This window comes from Budorcas taxicolor, chromosome 11 (assembly GCF_023091745.1).
Source record: "Budorcas taxicolor isolate Tak-1 chromosome 11, Takin1.1, whole genome shotgun sequence".
Classification (NCBI taxonomy): domain Eukaryota; kingdom Metazoa; phylum Chordata; class Mammalia; order Artiodactyla; family Bovidae; genus Budorcas; species Budorcas taxicolor.
The window spans coordinates 79,006,790-79,027,213 of NC_068920.1; the positions used below are offsets into that span (position 1 = coordinate 79,006,790).

At 45.0% G+C, this 20,424-nt stretch overlaps 1 protein-coding gene across 1 annotated transcript in view; it reads left to right on the forward strand.

Annotated features, from left to right (window-relative positions):
• Positions 1-20,176, forward strand: part of VIT (vitrin) — an 82,864-nt gene extending 62,688 nt beyond the window's left edge. Inside the window, exons 11-14 of the mRNA XM_052649096.1 lie at positions 7,721-7,824; positions 13,355-13,581; positions 15,961-16,474; positions 19,868-20,176. Coding sequence (XP_052505056.1) covers positions 7,721-7,824; positions 13,355-13,581; positions 15,961-16,474; positions 19,868-20,046 — 1,024 coding nt within the window. The 3' untranslated portion in view covers positions 20,047-20,176. The remainder of the gene's footprint in view (positions 1-7,720; positions 7,825-13,354; positions 13,582-15,960; positions 16,475-19,867) is intronic.
• The last annotated feature ends 248 nt before the right edge of the window (positions 20,177-20,424 follow it).

The following is a 20,424-nucleotide window of genomic DNA, read 5'->3' on the forward strand; positions in this document are numbered from 1 at the left end:
CAGTTCACTGGTTTCCCATGAAACAGCAAAAACTGGCTTCATAAGAAGACCTATCATTTCCAGCAATGTATCAGAAGCAGAAATCCCTATTATAAGAAACATTTTGGCCCTTTTTTCATGCAACTTGAGAGGGAAACAGAAATGTAAACAGAGTGAGCCTCACAGACAAGACCGACTGAGCAGATGGCTGCTGCGTGTTCAAAACCCGATGTTATACTTATTAGGTCCAGCACGGAGCCCCCACCAAGATATTCCATCAGAGCCAGAGGGGCCTGGAGCTGTGATTAAAGTCAAGGGCCCTGAGACAGGAGACTGTCCTGGATGCCCAGGTGTCTCAGTCTAATCAGTTGGGTGCTTAAAAGCAGAGAACCCTTCCCAGCTATTATCCGTTGAGGGAGACGTGACTATGGAAGAGGCTGAGAGAGATGTGACGGCTGGCTCTGAAGGTGGAGGGAAGGGAAATCAAGAAACACGTGCTGGAAGAGACCAGGCAATGATGGTCTCTGAGAGCCTTTGAAAGGGAGCGTGGCTCTGCTGGGGAGAGCCCTTGTGGGCTGCTGACCTCCAGAGCTGTAAACTGATAAGTGTGTTGGTTCGGCCACTAAGTTTGCAACAGAAATCAGCAACTGCTACACCTGGCAAGGAGGACCCTTCTGTCACGTTTTCTTGAGTCTGCAGCACGCGAAGGAGTGAGAAGGTTTGGGGCACAAGCCCCCACAGGAGGGGGCCTGAGAGATGCTTGGCACCACAGGACCCCAGAGCAGGAAGGGGCTGCCTGGTCCCAACATCAGGTTGCGGTCACCAGGGGGGCTTTTAGAAATGCTGATGCCTGGGTGCTATCCCAGACCTATTAACCCAGAATTTGGCAAATACCCAGAAGCTAGTATGTTAATCTGTAGCCAAGGTGAGAATCACTAACCCCCAGGGAGGGGAAGGGACAGCTTGGCTTCCCTGGAAAGAGGGCGGCACCTGGCAGAGCTCGGGTCTCTCCAACCCCTGCCCCATCCACTCCTCAAGCCCTCCATCTACACTGCCTGTAGAGGAAGTGACAGGACCCAGAACAGCTGCCTGTCTCCCTGGAAGGGTTCTCCAGGGCCTAGGGGCACTTGCAAAGACCTCTCGGCCCCTCTTCTTTCAAGGCAGGTGAACCCTTGAGCCACACGCCTCAGGGACACAGACTCTAGGCTGAGTGAGCTGGGAATAGTTTACACAAGGATCTGATGCTTTTCTGTTCCCACCACACAGTTCTCCCAGGGAAGAAACAAAGCCTGCCCTTGTCTCCTGCCCTTTCTACTTGGATGGGTTCTCCTTGACCCTGCATTGCACATCGCCAGGGCTTCTCTGGGGGGCCCCATCCATGCCATGCTGAGATTATTCTCCCTAGATCCTTGGACCATTCTGCTAGAGAAGCAGACGGCCATTCTTGTGCACACTAGAACTACTTGGGGAACATTTAAAAATCCCAACGCCCAAAAACTGGGGTGTGCTGTTATCTGGTGACCCCTGTGCCCCGAGACCCTCCCGTCTCCCGTCTCCCCCCAGGTCACCAGCCTAGGGCTCCAGGAGCCCCATTCTCCTTCCTCACACCTTCTGCAGATTTATTTATTGTCCCCCCTTCCCCATATCACTGGCAGCCCCACTGCTTATGTTCTTGATTCTTACAACATTCTCTAAGACAGAGGTCCCCAACCTCTGGGCCATGGACCAGTACTTCCTGTCAGATCAGCGGTGGCATCAGATTAGAAATAAAGTACACAATAAATGTAATGTGCTTGAATCATCTCAAAGCCATTCTCCCCCCTTTGAAGACACTGCCATTCAAACATGATACACAGTGTCATGTGTATGAGACATAGCCTCTCATGAGGCTATAAGAAAGGCAGAACCTCAGACTTCACATCCAATCCACAGAATCTATATTTTTAAAAAATCGCAGGTGACCAGATGCACAACTGAGTTTGGGAAGCACCAAAGACTGTTGTCAAGACCTTCTATGTCCCTGCACTTATCAAGCCCTGCAGCATAACAGGCAGCAAGCTGGAGAGCCCTCTGGCTCCAGAGTAATTCTCAGATCAGCAGAGTACATGCCCATATTTCCTCCAGCAGGAAGATGCTTGCAGGTTAACTTTGTATTTTTTTGGTGGTGGGTGGAATTATTGTTGCTAATTACACACACACAAAAAAAATACTCCTCTAAACACAAAATTTGATTATAAGACTCTGCTCCAAATCTCTGATCCTAGGAAATGTGAGAAAGGCCCGTGTCCTTTCAAAAGGGGCCAGTTGTGCTAAGTCCCTCAGCAAGTTGGCCTGGGCCCCTGCACTGACCATAGCTGCTCAGTCCTTTAAGGGGAGGGACAGAATCATTTCACTCTGAGCTGAGTAATGCCCTCAAGGGACAAGTCCATCACCCAACCTACTGCCACCTTAGACAACCAGGGTTACCCCAGAACATCCTCCTGAGTTCACAGGCATGGTTCAACTCAGTGACTAACTCCATAAGTCATCACACTTTAGCATTATGAAAATTAAAAGGCTAAGGATAGTCAATAGAATGACTCCAACAGTATGTGAACTGAGAAATTCTAGATGTTCAAGCTGGATTTAGAAAAGGCAGAGGAACCAGAAATCAAATTGTCAACATCTGTTGGATCATCGTAAAAGCAAGAGAATTCCAGAAAAACATCTACTTCTGCTTCATTGACTACACTAAAGCCTTTGACTGTGTAGATCACAATCAACTGCCAAAAATCTTAAAGAGATAGGAATACCAGACCACCTTACCTGCCTCCTGAGAAATCTGTATGCTGGTCAAGAAACAACATTTAGAACTGGACATTGAACAACAGACTGAAGACAGTTGGGAAAGAAGTATGTCAAGGCTATATATTGTCACCCTACTTATTTAACTTATATGCAGAGTACATCATGTGAAATGCCAGGTTGGATGAAGCACAACCTGAAATCAACATTGCCAGGAGAAGTATCAATAACCTCAGATATGAAGATGACACCATCCTTATTGCAGAAAGTGAAGAGGAACTAAAGAGCCTCTTGATGAAAGTGAAAGAGGAGAGTGAAAAGCTGCCTTAAAACTCAACATTCAGAGAACAAAGATCATGGCATCCAGTCCCATCACTTCATTGGCAAATAGATGGGGAAACAATGGAAAGAGTAAGAGACTTTATTTTGGGGGGCTCCAAAATCACTGCAGATGGTGACTGCAACTATGAAATTAAAAGATGTTTGCTCCTTGGAAGAAAAGTTATGACCAACCTAGACAGCATATTAAAAAGAAGAGACATTACTTTGCTGACAAAGGTCCATCTAGTCAAAGCTATGGTTTTTCCAGTAGTCATATATGGATGTGAGAGATGGACCATAAAGAAAGCTGAGCGCTGAAGAATTGATGCTTTTGAACTGTGGTGTTGAAGAAGACTCTTGAGAGTCCCTTGGACTGCAAGGAAATCAAACCAGTCCATCCTAAAGGAAATCAGTCCTGAATATTCATTGGCAGGACTGATGCTGAAGCTCCAATACTTTGGCCACCTGATGTGGCCATTAGAACTGACTCATTAGAAAAGACCCTGATGCTGGGAAAGATTGACGGCAGAAGGGGACGACAGAGGATGAGATGGCTGGATGGCATCCGTGACTCAATGGACATGAGTTTGAGCAAGCTCTGGGAGTTGGTGACAGACGGGGAAGCCTGGCATTCTGTAGTCCATGGGGTTGCAAGGAGTCAGACATGACTGAGCAATTGAACTGAAAAATAATCAGGTTATTCTATTGTAACCTTTAAGTAATGATGCCTTGGAGGAAACAGTTTTGAAAGTTTCTTTCTAAAGGGAATATGATTAGCAAGTGTGTTTCTACTGCATCAAAATTCATTTGAGAGGCTCACTCCATGTGACTGGGGTGAATCAGTAGACTAGGACTTGAACCTAACGGGAACCTTAGGACTGAAAGGGCCTCAGAAGTCCTCTAAAATCCAGAGCTCCCCAGTAGGCATTCATTCTCCTCACACACTTGCAAGATAGTCCTTCCCTATTGCATGAATCAGTCCTTTCTATGAACAGTCAAATGCTGGCTCCCTGTCATTTCTCTTTATTAGTCTTAACTCCCCTTTCAAACATAAAACAATTTGATGTTTTCTTCTTGCTCTATAAACCTCTTTGTTTATTTTCTTCTCTTACTTTCAAAGGAAATCCTTAATACCCACTGAGGGAAACAATTGTGTTTTCCCTTGATGAGATCTTCCAACAAAATTACAAATTAAAATATTGCTTACATAAAAATATAGTGGCATGTCTTGAACATTTTAAATAATCTTCAGCTCTGAAAAAGGAACCAGGTAAAGGTGTAGGGCCACCAGTCCCAAAAAAGGACATATACACCCATGCACTCTGATACTGAGAGTGGTCAGAGTCTGCAGGTTAGTGATTTATCATTCATTACTATAATTTAATTACATTACATTTTAACAAAGATTTATTGAGTGTTTACCACACTCTAAGCACTATGCCATTTGCAGGGCATACTAATGTAAAATTCATCTAAGTGGTTTGATTGCATTTTCCTATTAGTCCCTTGGTGGATGAGCTCTGTGGTTTTGCTCCTAATGGTAATTTTAGCAATTGGAAAGAGTTTCAGCAGTCCTCTGATCCAACCTTTCAATTCATTAAAAATAAATAAATAACCGTGATAGAGATTCTGTTCTTTGGGACTTTACCAGCTAGTGAGGGAGGTGATATTTTTAACAGAAACAACATTAAATAAAATGAAAAGCATCTATTCATTGGGTATATGAATAGCTCATCTGTCTGCTTCTGAAGATAGATTCATCTACCTCCATGATGTAACAGGGGGAGAGAGTGATGAGTGTGGGGCTCAGAGGCGGGTGTTCACTTCTACCCAGGATGGTCTAAGAGAGGAAAGGACATTTGAGATTCCTCCCTCCTTCCCTCCTTTCCATAATTCTCTATTACTCCCTGTATGCTAAGCACCAGGGAGAGGAAATATTGGAACATACCGCTTATTCTCAAATAGGTTATAGTCAACCTTCATGATTTGTGTGTTCCATATTTGCAAATTCACCTACTTGCTAAAATGTACCTGTATCTCCAAAATCTATACTCCCGGTACTTTCACAGTCATTTGTGGATGTGCACTGAGAAGGAAGGAGACATACAACATTCCCAGCTGAGGTCAAACAAGGCAATGCTCTGCCTTGTTTCAATTCGTGCTCTAAACAAGTGTCCTTTTCACAGTCTACTTAGCAGCACATTTTCCAGCTATTCATTGATGATTTCACAATTTTAATGGCCCCAAGTGTAGCACTGAAGTGCTATCCAGTGTTCTAAGCACAAGAAGGCTGTGACGTGCTTAAGGAGAAACCGCAAGTGTTAGATAAATTTCCTTCAGGCAACCTATGCTGTCGGTCATGAGTTCAATGTTAATGAGTTGATGATCCAATATATTCAGCAAAAAAAGAAAAAGGAAATTCATGTATCTGTATGTGAATCTGCTCCAGAAACTGCTAAAATAACTCATGGAAAAGTGGCTGAACTTATGAATTCATGAAATGATGACTACTTTTTTTTTTAAGTATGGTGGATAGCCATTATGAAGCTGAGAGCTAAAACAAATCTACACAGTAAGACCCAGGGTCAGGTTTAAAACGTTAAACCCTTTCAGCTAGTGTTTCATGATACAGAAAATGTGCATATAATTAATTATTGTAAGAAACATATATTAAATTGGGTACCTTGAAACAGAAACAGACATAAAACAAGTTTATATCCTGACCTATTGATGAAAATATGACCAGAGGCCCACAGGAATCCAACCCCCTATTTTCCCTAGGAACAGTGGCTCAGAGACCTGCTAATGTGATGTTTGCAACAACTTTATAGAACATAACGACTGTAGATAACAAGGCTTGACAGTAGACATAGTATGGGAAATGGGTGATCAATCACTCTACAAAATCATCAACATTCAGCCTTATGAACAGGGTTCTGGGGGATCAGTATAGATATGACTAGGTGACTAGCTTCTACATTTAATCTTTTTTCTGTAAAAACTTAAGAAAAATCTATATTTTTCCTTTCGAAATTATTTGTCTATGAGCAACACAATTTATGGTCAGCTATGATTTCTTCACAATTGTCAGACACACTCAGGAAATCTTTCAAAATGAGAAAAATCCCCCAATCACTTTTGAATGTAATTAGAGGTCTATGAGTTAAAATTTTTATAGTTAATGGGGTATCTAGAACATTATGTTTGGTAGACAAATACATAGTTATTATTGTCAATATCAATTTTGCAATTTTCTGTTTTGTAGCTAATAATACTTTGTTGTTGTTTTGATTTATTATTTTTTTTCCAGCCCCTGAAAAGTTCATATTCTTTGGTTACCAAGGGTAGATCCAGGCTTTGGGGACTCTGAAGCTTATATAGTTTGGGGATTCTTTTTGGAAAAAGAACCCAATATTACAAATATGAAGAGGTATCATTAGCATTCAGGTTAATCCACCTCTGACAGGCTCTTAGCACCTGTGGGGTGAGACATCCTCTGGACAGTCCACTGTGGCAGAGGAAGACCAGGTAAGAGGCTGTAGGAATAGTTCAGGAAAAAGATCGAAGTCCAGACTTGAGTGGGCAGGGTAATGAAAGGATGCGAGAGTCACAAGAGATATTTGAGAGGCTGATCTGGCAGGACCTGGTATTTGATGAGGACATTATCCGAGGGTATCAAGAATGCATACTGTGGGGACGAGTTGATGAGTCAGAAGAAGGATTGCAGAAGGGGATGTGGGATGTGGAGTTCAGGGCCCCGCGTGACCTTAAAGGTCGCACCTGCGTGAGGTCCTGCCAGTGACTGACTCTGAGTGCTTCGGGAGATGTGATTTCACCATGCATCCTGGGTGTGACCACACACATCCATCCCACAGAGGCCGCGTCCCTGCCGGCATATAGTCTGCGTGATCATGAAAGATTCCACACTCCCTCCCTGCTCAGCTGCTCCCAAGCCTGTTACCTAAGGAAAAAGACTCCTTTCTAGAGAAGGGCTCTCCTTCTGTTTCTCCACTGAATTCACTCTAACTCCTCTCCAGCTAACCTTTTTCAGGCTGTAGTAAAATAGATGTTGACCTTCCATGTAAGATTTGAATATTCTCACTGAGTCACAGGAGTCGCAGAATGAGAAAGACAAAACCATGGGTTCTCCTTGACACAACCATTAACATGCAGTTCCAGTGCTTGGGTACCGGGGTGGGGTGAGGGGGAAGGGGCTATCAGCCGAGACTCTCTTCCTGGATAGGAGGGTCTGGGGCAGCCTGGGTACATCCTGACACTTGACAACAGTCCTGCTCTTTAGCAACATGAATGTGATGATCTTTATTTTTATCTCAATGAGGAAATTGAGGCCCAGAGAAGTCAGATGACTTCCCAAGGTCACGAAGCTAGGCAACAGCACAGTCAAAACCAGAACCCACACCTCATGAGCCCTGAAATGAATCAGTTTTTTCTACACACCCTGCCGAGGACCCAGTACTCCCATCTCACCAACAGTTCTTTGGGGTATTGTATAACACCAGCTTAAGGTTTTGAAGCAGCTTCCATTCTATTTGTATATAAAACAACTCTGATTTCTGCTTTGCTCCAAGGGTAATAATTTTCCCGCTAATTTTTACTTCTTGTTCTGAATCTTCAGAGACAATCCTGCTACCCAGTTTAATCTCAAGACTCACATGAATTCCCAGGATGTGAAGGCAGCCATAGAGAAGATTTCTCAGAGAGGAGGGTTGTCTAATGCAGGTACATGTCTACTGTCTGTCTAATGTCTAATCCGGATTCAGATCATCTTGCTACTATGGTTCTCCTTCTATGTGGTTGTCTGCTAGCATCCTAGAGAGAAAAAGGAAAAACCCAAACAATCCATTAAGAAATGACTCACAGAATATCTGTATCTTTCCTAAAGTATTACTGTGGACTGGGGGCAAAAGTCATTATTGCACACATGCTGGAGAGTTCTTAACAGGCCTGTTTCCTCGGGATGGCAGTTTTCTTTAGGACAAGCAGGACTACTGTGACGACTACCATGACAGGTCTACAAGTTGTCAACAATTTTTGTGTTTTGTAAAAAAGAAATTTTTAATAAAAATAAAATTCGGGCTTCCCTGGTGGCTCAGTGGTAAAGAATGTGCCTTCCAATGCAGGAGACATGGGTTGAGTCCACATGCTGTGGGACAGCTGAGCCTGTGCCTAGAGCCACGCTCTGCAACAAGAGAACCCACTACAGTGAGGAGCCTGAGCACCACTAGAGAATAGCCCATGCAGCAACGAAGACTCAGCACAGCCAAATAATAAATAAACCAATAAAATTTAAAAATAAATAATATTTGTAACTGGCTCCATTCAGGAAGCTTCACAGTGCTCCTTGGGAATCTTCCTCTAATCAGCTCCTGTTACAGTGATAACTGTGCAGAGACATGGTCTTTGTTTCCAGCTGTGTCTCCTGTGATATCTGGTGAGGAAGATCCCCTGGAGAAAGGAATGGCTAACCACTCCAGCATTCTTGCCTGGAGAATTCCATGGACAGAGGAGCCTGGTAGGCTACAGTCTGCCTTTGGGGCACTGGGAGGACTGCCCACTCTGCGGGGACGCTGTCTGCACCATCACAATCCAGGGAAATGGAGATGTGAGCCACGTTGCTTGGCATGGAATGCGCACAGGAAATACAGCTATCTGTGGAGGAGCATCTTCAAAATTACAGTACATCTGATTTATTACTTCCCTCCCCACTTCAATATACATCTATTTAGACCAGTACATTAGATTAGTATCTAGCAAATGAAGAGCCTTAGATCTCTGAACAATTCTAAATAAACACCATTCAAGTCACTTGGATCCAAGACACCAAATTGGATATTGCCTCATCACAAATATGATAGAGTTGATGTCTGATTTGTTTCCAATTTGATCTTTAGATCACTGAAATTCCAGTAAGGTATCATGAGTAAAACTCTAAAACTTCAGAAGACATTCTATGTCCTTGATGGGATTAGAGAGGGGTCTTAATAAAATTAGTATATGTTTTTTCAGCTCAGTTCAGATCAGTTCAGTCGCTCAGTCATGTCTGACTCTTTGCGATCCCATGAATTGCAACACGCCAGGCCTCCCTGTCCAGCACCAACTCCTGGAGTTCACACAGACTCATGTCCATCGAGTCAGTGATGCCATCCAGCCATCTCATCCTCTGTCGTCCCCTTCTCCTCCTGCCCCCGATCCCTCCCAGCATCAAAGTCTTTTCCAATGAGTCAGCTGTTCACATCAGGTGGCCAAAGTACTGGAGTTTCAGCTTCAGCATCATTCCCGGCAAAGAAATCCCAGGGTTGATCTCCTTGCAGTCCAAGGGACTCTCAAGAGTCTTCTCCAACACCACAGTTCAAAAGCATCAATTGTTCGGCGCTCAGCTTTCTTCACAGTCCAACTCTCACATCCATACATGACCACTGGAAAAACCATAGCCTTGACTAGATGGACCTTTGTTGGCAAAGTAATATCTCTGCTTTTCAATGTGCTATCTAGGTTGGTCATAACTTTTCTTCCAAGGAGTAAGCGTCTTTTAATTTCATGGCTGCAATCACCATCTGCAGTGATTTTGGAGCCCAAAAAAATAAAGTCTGACACTGTTTCCACTGTTTCCCCATCTATTTCCCCTGTTTCCCCATCTATTTCCCATGAAGTGATGGGACCAGACGCCATGATCTTCGTTTTCTGAATGTTGAGCTTTAAGCCAACTTTTTCACTCTCCTCTTTCACTTTCATCAAGAGGCTTTTCAGTTCCTCTTCACTTTCTGCCATAAGGGTGGTGTCATCTGCATACCTGAGGTTATTGATATTTCTCCCAGCAATCTTGATTCCAGCTTGTGCTTCTTCCAGTCCAGCGTTTCTCATGATGTACTCTGCATAGAAGTTAAATAAGCAGGGTGACAATATACGGCCTAGACGTACTTCTTCTCCTATTTGGAACCAGTCTGTTGTTCCATGTCCAGTTCTAACTGTTGCTTCCTGACCTGCATGCAGGTTTCTCAAGAGGCAGGAAGGTGGCATGGTATTCCCATCTCTTTCAGAATTTTCCACCGTTTATTGTGATCCACACAAAGGCTTTGGCATAGTCAATAAAGCATGAATAGATGTTTTTCTGCAACTCTCTTGCTTTTTCGATGATCCAGCAGATGTTGGCAATTTGATCTCTGGTTCCTCTGCCTTTTCTAAAACCAGCTTGAACATCTGGAAGTTCACAGTTCATGTATTGCTGAAGCCTGGCTTAGAGAATTTTGAGCATTACTTTACTAGCGTGTGAGATGATTGCAATTGTGCTGTAGTTTGAGTATTCTTTGGCATTGCCTTTCTTTGGGATTGGAATGAAAACTGACCTTATCCAGTCCTGTGGCCACTGCTGAGTTTTCTAAATTTGCTGGCTTATTGAGTGCAGCACTTTCACAGCATCATCTTTCAGGATTTGAGACAGCTCAACTGGAATTCCATCACCTCCACTAGCTTTGTTCGTAGTGATGTTTTCTAAGGCCCACTTGACTTTACATTCCAAGATGTCTGGCTCTAGGGGAGTGAACACACCATCGTGATTATCTTGGTCGTGAAGATCTTTTTTGTATAGTTCTTCTGTGTATTCTTGCCACCTCTTCTTAATATCTTCTGCTTCTGTTAGGTCCATAGCATTTCTGTCCTTTATCAAGCCCATCTTTGCATGAAATGTTCCCTTGGTATCTCTAATTTTCTTGAAGAGATCTCTAGTCTTTCCCATTCTGTTGTTTTCCTCTATTTCTTTGCATTGATCACTGAGGAAGGCTTTCTTATCTCTTCTTGCTATTCTTTGGAACTCTGCTTTCAGATGCTTATATCTTTCCTTTTCTCCTTTGCTTTTCGATTCTCTTCTTTTCACAGCTATTTGTAAGGACTCCTCAGACAGCCATTTTGCTTTTCTGCATTTCTTTTTTTGGGGATGGTCTTGCTCCCTATCTCCTGTACAATGTCATGAACCTCTGTCCATAGTTCAACAGGCACTCTGTCTATCAGAGCAAGTCCCTTAAATCTATTTCTCACTTCCACCGTATAATCATATGGGATTTGATTTATGTCATACCTGAATGCTATAGTAGTTTTTCCCACTTTCTTCAATTTCAGTCTGAATTTGGCAATAAGGAGTTCCTGATCTGAGCCACAGTCAGCTCCCGGTCTTGTCTTTGCTGACTGTATCGAGTTTCTCCACCTTTGGCTGCAAGGAATGTAACCAGTCTGATTTCAGTGTTGGCCATCTGGTGATGTCCACATGTAGAGTCTTCTCTTGTGTTGTTGGAAAAGGGTGTTTGCTATGACCAGTGCATTCTCTTGGCAAAACTCTATTAACCTTTGCCCTGCTTCATTCTGTACTTCAAGGCCAAATTTTCCTGTTACTCCAGGTGTTTCATGACATCCTACTTTTGCATTCCAGTCCCCTATAATGAAAAGGACTTCTTTTTGGGGTATTAGTTCTAAAAGGTTCTGTAGATCTTCACAGAACCATTCAACTTCAGCTTCTTCAGCATTACTGGTTGGGCCATAGACTTGGATTACCATGATATTGAATGGTTTGCCTTGGAAACGAACAGAGATTATTCTGTCGTTTTTGAGATTGCATCCAAGAACTGCATTTCAGACTCTTGTTGACTATGATGGCTACTCCATTTCTTCTAAGGTATTCCTGCCCACAGTAGTAGATATAATGGTCATCTGAGTTAAATTCCCCCATTCCAGTCCATTTTAGTTTCCTGATTCCTAGAATGTCAACATTCACTCTTACCATCTCCTGTTTGACCACTTCCAATTTGCCTTGATTCATGGACCTAACATTCCAGATTCCTATGCAATATTGCTCTTTACAGCATCGGACCTTGCTTCTATCACCAGTCACATCCACAACTGGGTGTTATTTTTGCTTTGGCTTTATACACAAAATACTGTGTATAAATTCCAGGGATTTGTGGATACTCACCCCCAGTGCCCAAGGGTCCACAGAGGCCAGGTTAAGAGCCCTGCCTTTGGGGTGATCAGTCATCCCAGTTTGCCCAAGGGCATATGGGACTTTCAGTGCTAAACCTGGGAAAGTCCCAGAAAACTGGTATAGTTTCTCACCCTCCTTGATTCCAAAAATCTCCTGAGGCCCTAGACAAGTATTAAGTATACGCTTGAGAAAGGCATGCTGGGAAGCTACGTCATCCCTCACAGCTGCTGCTCTCTGTTGAGGCAGGCTGTCGTCATGGAAACCTAGGCCCAGCAGTCCGGAGTGACCTATCCAGGCCCGCATGGCCAGCAGAAAGCACAGCCAGGTAGAACACATCTCTCGGTCCTTAGTGAGTGTGGTGCCTTCCAGACCAGACCTGTGTATCTCTAGTGGAAATGACACAAGATTCCACTGAATCCAGAATATACCCTTCCACACCTGGAGCATCGGGCTCACTGCAAGCCCTCAAAGCCCAAGGAGAAGGCTACCCCACACTTTTGGAAACAGCTCAGGGGCTTAATAAGGTCAGCTCCAGCACCCAGGCAGAGAATGGACACTATCGTTCCCATGAAAAGCTTTTCTCACCTGCGTGCTGGTCTCAAAAATTTATTATTATTTTTAATGTAATTTTTAAAATTGAAGTATTGTTTATCCACAGTATTGTGTTAGGTTCAGGTGTACAGCAAAGTGATTCTTTTTTTTTTCAGATTATTTTCCACTATGGGTTATTACAAGATATTGAATATTGTTCCCTGTGTTTTACAGTAAATCTTTGGTGTTATCTGTTTTATGTATAGTAATTTGCATCTGTTAATCAAATACTCCTAATTTATTCCCCCCCATTTCTTCCTTGTTAACCATGTGTTTGTTTTCTATGTGAGTCTATTTCTATTTTGTATATAGGGTCACATATTAATTTTCAGATTCCACATAAGTGTTATGAAAGAATATTTGTTTTTCTCTGTCAGACTTACTTCACTTAGTATGATAATTTCTAAGTCCATCCATGTTGCTGCAAATGGTATAAAACGTTTTTAAAACAAGAGAAAACTAGAAGTTGAAGCTCAAAATGAAGCTGGGGAGGGAAATGGCTAGTGCTATAGGTTCCATAACATTGTGGATGTACTTAATACCACTGAACTGTACACGCAAAACTAGTTAACATGATTAAAAAAAGAAAACAAGCCAACAAGGGAGGGAATGGATATTTTTCTGCAGCTCTTTATGCTGCTCTGATCTGTTCCATAATCACTCCAAGCATCAGTTTTCTTTTTCTTCCAGGCCGGGCCATCTCCTTTGTGACCAAGAACTTCTTTTCCAAATTTAATGGAAACAGAGGTGGTGCCCCCAATGTGGCCGTGGTGATGGTGGATGGCTGGCCCACGGACAAGGTGGAGGAGGCCTCAAGGTTTGCGAGAGAGTCAGGAATCAACATTTTCTTCATCACCATTGAAGGTGCCTCTGAAAATGAGAAGCAGTACGTGCTGGAGCCCAACTTTGCAAACAAGGTATGTTTGCAAACAACGTATGCCTTCTATGTAAGGTATGTAAGTGGGAAACCCACCCAATATAAGAATTCCCTACACTTTGCACAGCTGTAGCAACCATCCAGGCTGTGTCTCCTGTGTTTTTCAAATGGATGTTAAGCTCATTTCTAGGCAGGAGGGCCTCCAGTGAGAGACTAGTGAGTCTGGAACCTGGAGTTACCCTCTCAAAGCAATGCCCAACAACCCACCATGCACCTGGTGAACTGAGGTCTGGCATCAGCACCTTGAGAGGAGCAGGGTCCCCAAAGCCTCACATCAGAGGCTCCCCTGAGTGCCTCTCATAGCCCCAAGGGACCTCAATTAGGTAGCCCAGCAAGTCTTCACACAAGCACACACATGGGTGCACATGTACCACAAGTCAACTAATCTGATAGACAAGAAAAGGAAAGGTACTAAACCACATCAGGGAGTGCAGCCTTTCAAACTCAGCTGCCCCTGAGTTCTGCAGAGATGCCCAACAGGACATGGAGGCAGAACAGATGGGAATCTAGGCCCATTCCCCCAGTGCAGCTCACTTTGTGTATGCTTTATATGGTAGACCCCACATAAACCTTTCTCCAAAGATAGGACCCCGGGTTTAAAAAGGAAAGGAGGAGGACAGGGTAGGGGACGCCCCCCAGTGTTAGCAGCCTGTTTCCAGGTACACTGGGGCTCAGCTCCCTGCACAGATCCTGCGCTTCATCATCATTCTCGTCTCCCTTAACTTCTAGGACCCAGTGTGGTTCTTACTTCCCTTGCTCCCTTCTCTTTTCCGTCTTGTACCTGAAGCATAGACTTCCTTGGCTCTCTCCTCTGTTCTCACTAGTTTTTCTCCTTCCAGAATCTCTCCCAGGGCCACAGCTTCAGCTTTCACTCACAAGCAGTGACACACTTGTGTGTCTCCCGCTCTGCTTTCTCAGTAGCCATCTGTTTCAAGCTGACTGACTAGTCTCCACCCAATGGCCTGAAGAACCTTAAATCCTACATGCAACATGCCAAGTGCCTCATCTTTCTCACTCAAATTCCTTCTTCCTCTGGACTGTGCATTGGCCCCACAGCCGTCCCAGACACCCGGAGTTACCTCAGAGCCACTTGTCAGCTCCCAAGTCATGTAGCTCACATCTGCCCCGTCTTTCCCATGCCCAGTGCCACCTCCCTGGTTCAAGCGAGTATTGATACATCTCTTCTGTCTCCCTTCTGGATCTCCCCAGTTTAGATTTCACAATGCATCTGATGCTTTTTCCCAGTCCCACAGGGTCCTTGCTCCAAATCCTTCTCCATTCGCTGTTACTCCTGAGGTCTTCTGGAGGGTGGTCTTAACCCAGCTTCCTAGCTCCAGCCACCCAGTGTCCTGCCCATGCCAGCACCACGCTCTCTCCTGTTGTGACTCACTCAGACTGCCTGGTGGGGATCCCCGCCCCCCATCCATTGGCTAGAATTCAATTCAGCCTTGACACCCATCTCATATGGCGCCTAAGCCATGGAAAGTTTTGTCAACCCCATTAGGTTTTTACAAACCAATTAAAGTACATTTCCCAGGACATTTTAAGTCATTTCTTGTTTTCAAATAATGTTTTAATATATACTTTCATCCACACCCAGCAGGTCTGTGATTCTCTCTGAGACCTCTGGAGAGGCAGTGGCAAGGGAAATGGTCACTTCCAGGAGCACACCAATCAGGTTGCTCAATGTTTACTTGCAGGCACCTTGAGTTTTTTCTGGAACATGCTTGGGCACAAGTAAACATTCATCTGCCTGGAGGCAGGGTTATCCAGGGGACAGAGCTGGGGTTCTGAGGGCAGAGAGATTTGAGTTGTGACCTCAAGGATGTCACTTCACAACTGGCCCTCAGTTTGTTCCTTCATGACAAGTGCATTAGAATGTCACCCTGTGGGGTTAAGGTGGGCAGGGGGTGGGTAGTGAAATGATGTGAAGAACATCTAGTTGGGTGCCGGACACAGGTGTGGAACACCCTTCTTGCTGCAGGCAGGTCTGCTCTCTAACCAGTTCTTAAGTTTTGTCTCCTGCGTGCCTTTTGTTTTCCCAATCAGAACAAAAGCTTTCTTTAATCCTCGTGGGTTGGTGCCCACCAATGCCAGCCTTATGACTAGCTGCCAGTACAAACCAAGGGGCCTGGAGGGGCATAAATATGAAGCTGAAACCAGCAATTCCCCTCTCCCTGTGGATTTGCTTGACTGATGGTTCTCCATGAAAGCAGAGACCTGGCTGAGGGTGGGGGAATGTGTCAGAGATAACCGGAGGGGTGAACCGAGATGGACAGAGGCCTTAGGTGGCCGGTCATGGTGATCCATTGGAGGGTGAGACCCCTGACCTGGCAGGTGGCCTGCCCCTGTCTTCCAGGCTGTGTGCAGAACCAATGGCTTCTACTCACTCACCGTGCAGAACTGGTTCAGCCTCCACAAGACCGTGCAGCCCCTGGTGAAGCGGGTTTGTGACACCGACCGACTGGCCTGCAGCAAGACCTGCTTAAACTCGGCTGACATCGGCTTCGTCATCGACGGCTCCAGCAGTGTGGGGACCAGCAACTTCCGCACGGTCCTCCAGTTTGTGGCCAACCTCAGCAGGGAGTTTGAGATTTCAGACACGGATACACGGATTGGGGCCATGCAGTACACCTACGAGCAGCGGCTGGAGTTTGGGTTCGATGAGTACAGCACCAAATCTGACGTCCTCAACGCCATCAAGAGGGTGGGCTACTGGAGTGGAGGGACCAGCACAGGAGCTGCCATCAACTATGCCCTGGAACAGCTCTTCAAGAAGTCCAAGCCCAACAAGAGGAAGCTAATGATTCTCATCACTGACGGGAGGTCCTATGACGATATCCGGATACCGGCCATGCTTGCCCATCACAAGGGTGAGTGAGCTGGTCTTGCTGACTAGTCTGGGGCTGAGCAAACCTCTGGGTCTTGATGGGTTGTCTGTCTGGGCACCGGTTTTGTCTAGTACCTAATAAAATGTTCACAACCCTAGGGCATTAGGGTGTAGTTCAACACCACAGGGCCCTCTGGGTAGTGAAGAAGGGTCAGACAAGGACACGAGGGTAGTTTCCACAGCATCAAGGCCTGCGGACGCTACCCCTCTTCTTTACTTCCCACACTCGGAGGCTGCACACATCAACTCGTGATGCATTAAAGAGGAATTTGACTCCTCACTCTAATCTCCATTGAAGACCACAAAATTGTGTTAGAAACTTGAAAATGGATGTTTTAAAACAGAAGTATAATAATATTATATAAGCAATTGCTAACCAGATATTGGAGGTTTGGGGGTGAGACCTCAAAGAAATTTTCATTCAAAATGTTTAAAGAGATATTTCCATACGAAATTTGGACGAGGACAACAGAAAGTTTAAAACCAAGAAAAATGAGCAAAACATTTTTTTGTATATGTTCAAAAAATCAGTCATATGTAATGCCTTTTGGACAAAATCTATATATAATCCTTGTTTTGAAAAGTGCCATAAAATACAAAGAAAATACAAACAACCTGAGAAAACCCCTAGTAACAGTAATACTAGTAATGACAATAAAAGTAAAGAGAGTCATCAGTGAACCAAAAACATGTAGTAAGTACTAGTGAACAAGACTTACCTGTTGTGGGGGAAGTTTTTGTCTGTGTGTGTGCACACGTGTATGCACATATGTGTGCGTGCACTGAGTCTCTGCCTCTATTTAATTTGGGTTTGTTTGCAGGATTTCCCATATTCTTTAAAGCTGCTTTTAATCCTTTCTGGAACAAGGAGGGATATAAAAATAAGCTTTCAGGAACCAATATTTCTGGCTTCTGGAGAAGTAGCCAGACACCAGGTTCAGACAGTCTTCCCAGTGATTTAGCCCATAGGGAGCACTCATAATGGCGGGATGGCAGGTGGCCCACGTGCCAGCAGTCACAAGGCCCCTTGGGCTGTCAGCAGAGTGAAGATGGTTTACGGTTCAGAAGCAAACTGCCCAAAGTTCCAAAGTGAGTGAGCAGAGCCAGGTGGGGCAACTCTTGATGACAAACCCAAGATCGCCCGTCCCCAGCTTGCGTTCAGCTCCTCTTACTCATTTTTCTCAATGCCTCTTCTTGAGCCTCCCCCAGAGGGTATCCTTGACCCACTGGTCAGGAGAAAGTGAAGACCCTGATGATGTCCCAGGCACCATCAGGGCTATCATGCTCTGGGTATCTTTAAACAACAAGGACCAACAGATGACATGGAAGCCATGAGCACTGGGTGTCCTGAGGATGTCCAAACCAAGGCTAGGGGCCCATCTATCAGAATTGCCAGTAGAAAGTTCTCTGCAGTAAGGTTGGACTGCAGGATGTGAAAAGCTAGATCTCTAATACTGGTCTTGTTGTCTTTACTTGGGCCAGGGGTGGGAGAGGGCAGCCCTTCCATCTTTGAATAGAAAGGAGATCTTAGTGGGTCTAAGCCCTGTTCTGCAGTTAAACTCTTCCTGTGACCACTTGGCAGTATTTTTAAAGCCCAACCCTGACTTTTCCCAATGTAGATAATGTTTAGAGAAAAGACACTGGAAAGGTGAGGAAAGGACCTGGCAGCTTAATAAGCCACAATAGGAGACCAGCTTAGCCCAGAACCACCTGTGGTGTGGACAGCACTCCCATCAGCAGGAAAGGAACCCGGAAGATGCTAGAGAAAGCCACGGCCCTGAGGATGGTGGGGAGGTGGGGGAATGGAGCCTGTGCAGAAGCCCCTCCCCAGGCTCTGCCCGCCATCTCATGGCCATCTTGCTTATCTCATCCTGGTCAGCCTGGAGAGGGCATGGGAATAGGTCAGCACCTGCCCACTAGCTGCCCCAGTCAAGAACCACACTCCGGGCAGTCTGCCGCCCCACTAAGGACAGATGCCTGCTCTCTGAATTCCTCTTCTCCCTGAGGCATCTCAGTCCACGGTTACAGCCCAAGCCCTTTAATCCTACTATATTCCCCTTTGTATCTAGACACACTCCAGTCCCTCCCTTCCTAAAGAGGGAAATAATTCCCTTTGACCCCATGTTCTGGCTCCAGTTACCACCTGCCTCCTCTTTACAGCCACACGCCTACTGCCTCGTATCTTCATTTCTCTTTCAATCTCAACTCACAGCAATTCACTTGGTTTCTTTGGCTTTGACTCCCTGGACACTTCTCCCTACAAGCTACGGCATCTTGTTTATGTCTCTTCTGAATTCAATGGATACATTTTCCCTTTCATCTCCAATGATCCCCCTGCAGCAGTCAGTGCTGTTAGCTCCTCCCTATATCTGTAAACACTTACTTTTCTGTGGGATGGAGCAGATGCTGGGTCGCCAGCTCTCCAGGTCCTTATACAAGTTTTCCTGCTCTGGAAATCCTCGCAGTTGGAGCCTATGGCTTATAAAGTCACCCTCAAGCCAAAAGTGATTCAGCTCCACTGGTTTTGTTTTGTTTTTTGGCCAAGGTTTGCAGCAAAGAGAGGGCTTATCCACAAGGCAGGTGGAAGAACCAGTCACAAGTCTACCTCCCCAAAGGCAAGGGGCTCAGGGCTTTGCAGGATAGCAAACAAAGGAGTGCAGCATCTGAGTTGTGGGGAGGAAAAGCTATGGAATTGTTCTGCGCAGGCGTAACTAAGCTACAGGCCTCTGCATGTGTTCTAAAGGCCACTAAGTGGGCATTCACGCATGCCAGGTTGGGGGGTCAGTGGTCCTATCCAGTCTTAACCAGCTCAGCTGAACTAGACGCAGCTGAGTCTCAGCTCAGCTGACTCCAAGTTTCTGGAGAACAACTCAAGCAAACATCTTATTGTTGAGGCTACGAGCCACTATGCAGGACATAAAACAATCTTGATTAGTGAAGGCAGGTGGATTTGACTACCCATCGTTTCACTTACATTTAAAAGATCTTGAACTGGTTTTTGAGGCAGTTAAGACTCAGTTTTGCGTGACTGTACACACAGAGCAGATGTGTGGCATGGGGTATAATCTGCAGGGCACCCAAGTTTTGCTTGTCCCAGATATCATTCCCTTGCTGCTTCTCATGAAATTCTTATCATGCATTGACTCCATTCTTCTGTTTTGTTTTTTCTCCAAACGATGGTAAATCCCTGCGAGAGAACAACTGTATCAATTTCACTGCTGCTGGCGCGCAGCACATGTTCATGCTTGGGGCACATTTCTGATTCTGGATTTGGTTGCGTTCAAGCACAATGGCCAACAGAGTGGCAGGAAGGCAAGGGTGGATGTCTGCACTTTTCCTTGGGGACATTCACTTCATCCACCCTTTGTCCCCACAGGCGTGATCACCTATGCCATAGGTGTGGCGTGGGCTGCCCAGGACGAGCTGGACATCATCGCCACTCACCCTGCCAGGGACCACACCTTCTTCGTGGACGAATTTGACAACCTCTACAAAGTGGTCCCCAAGGTCATTCAGAACATCTGCACAGAGTTCAACTCACAGCCTCGGAACTGAGTTCAGAGCAAGCCGAGCACCAGCAAAAGCTGCTCTCCCGACTGGCTCTGGGATGACCCCCAACACTTTACAGGGCACACGTGGGACAGCCAGGAAGGCAGGGCTTGCAAACCACGTCTTGTTATTTTTCTTTGCCAGGGTGGTTTTTCATACTTGGAGTTAGAAAGATGATCATTAATTTGTAGGATGAGCCAAAAGGATACCTTGCTTTGGGAATGCTGGGGATTTTATATTTTGAGAATTGTTTTTAAAATAAATATTGAGAATAGAACAAAGCACTTACAACAGGCTTACCTAGAGCTTTTGTGAGATTTTTAATATCTTTATCTCCAGTCAGAAATCTGTTAACTCTCCACAAGTTTCATTTTTGTCACGACA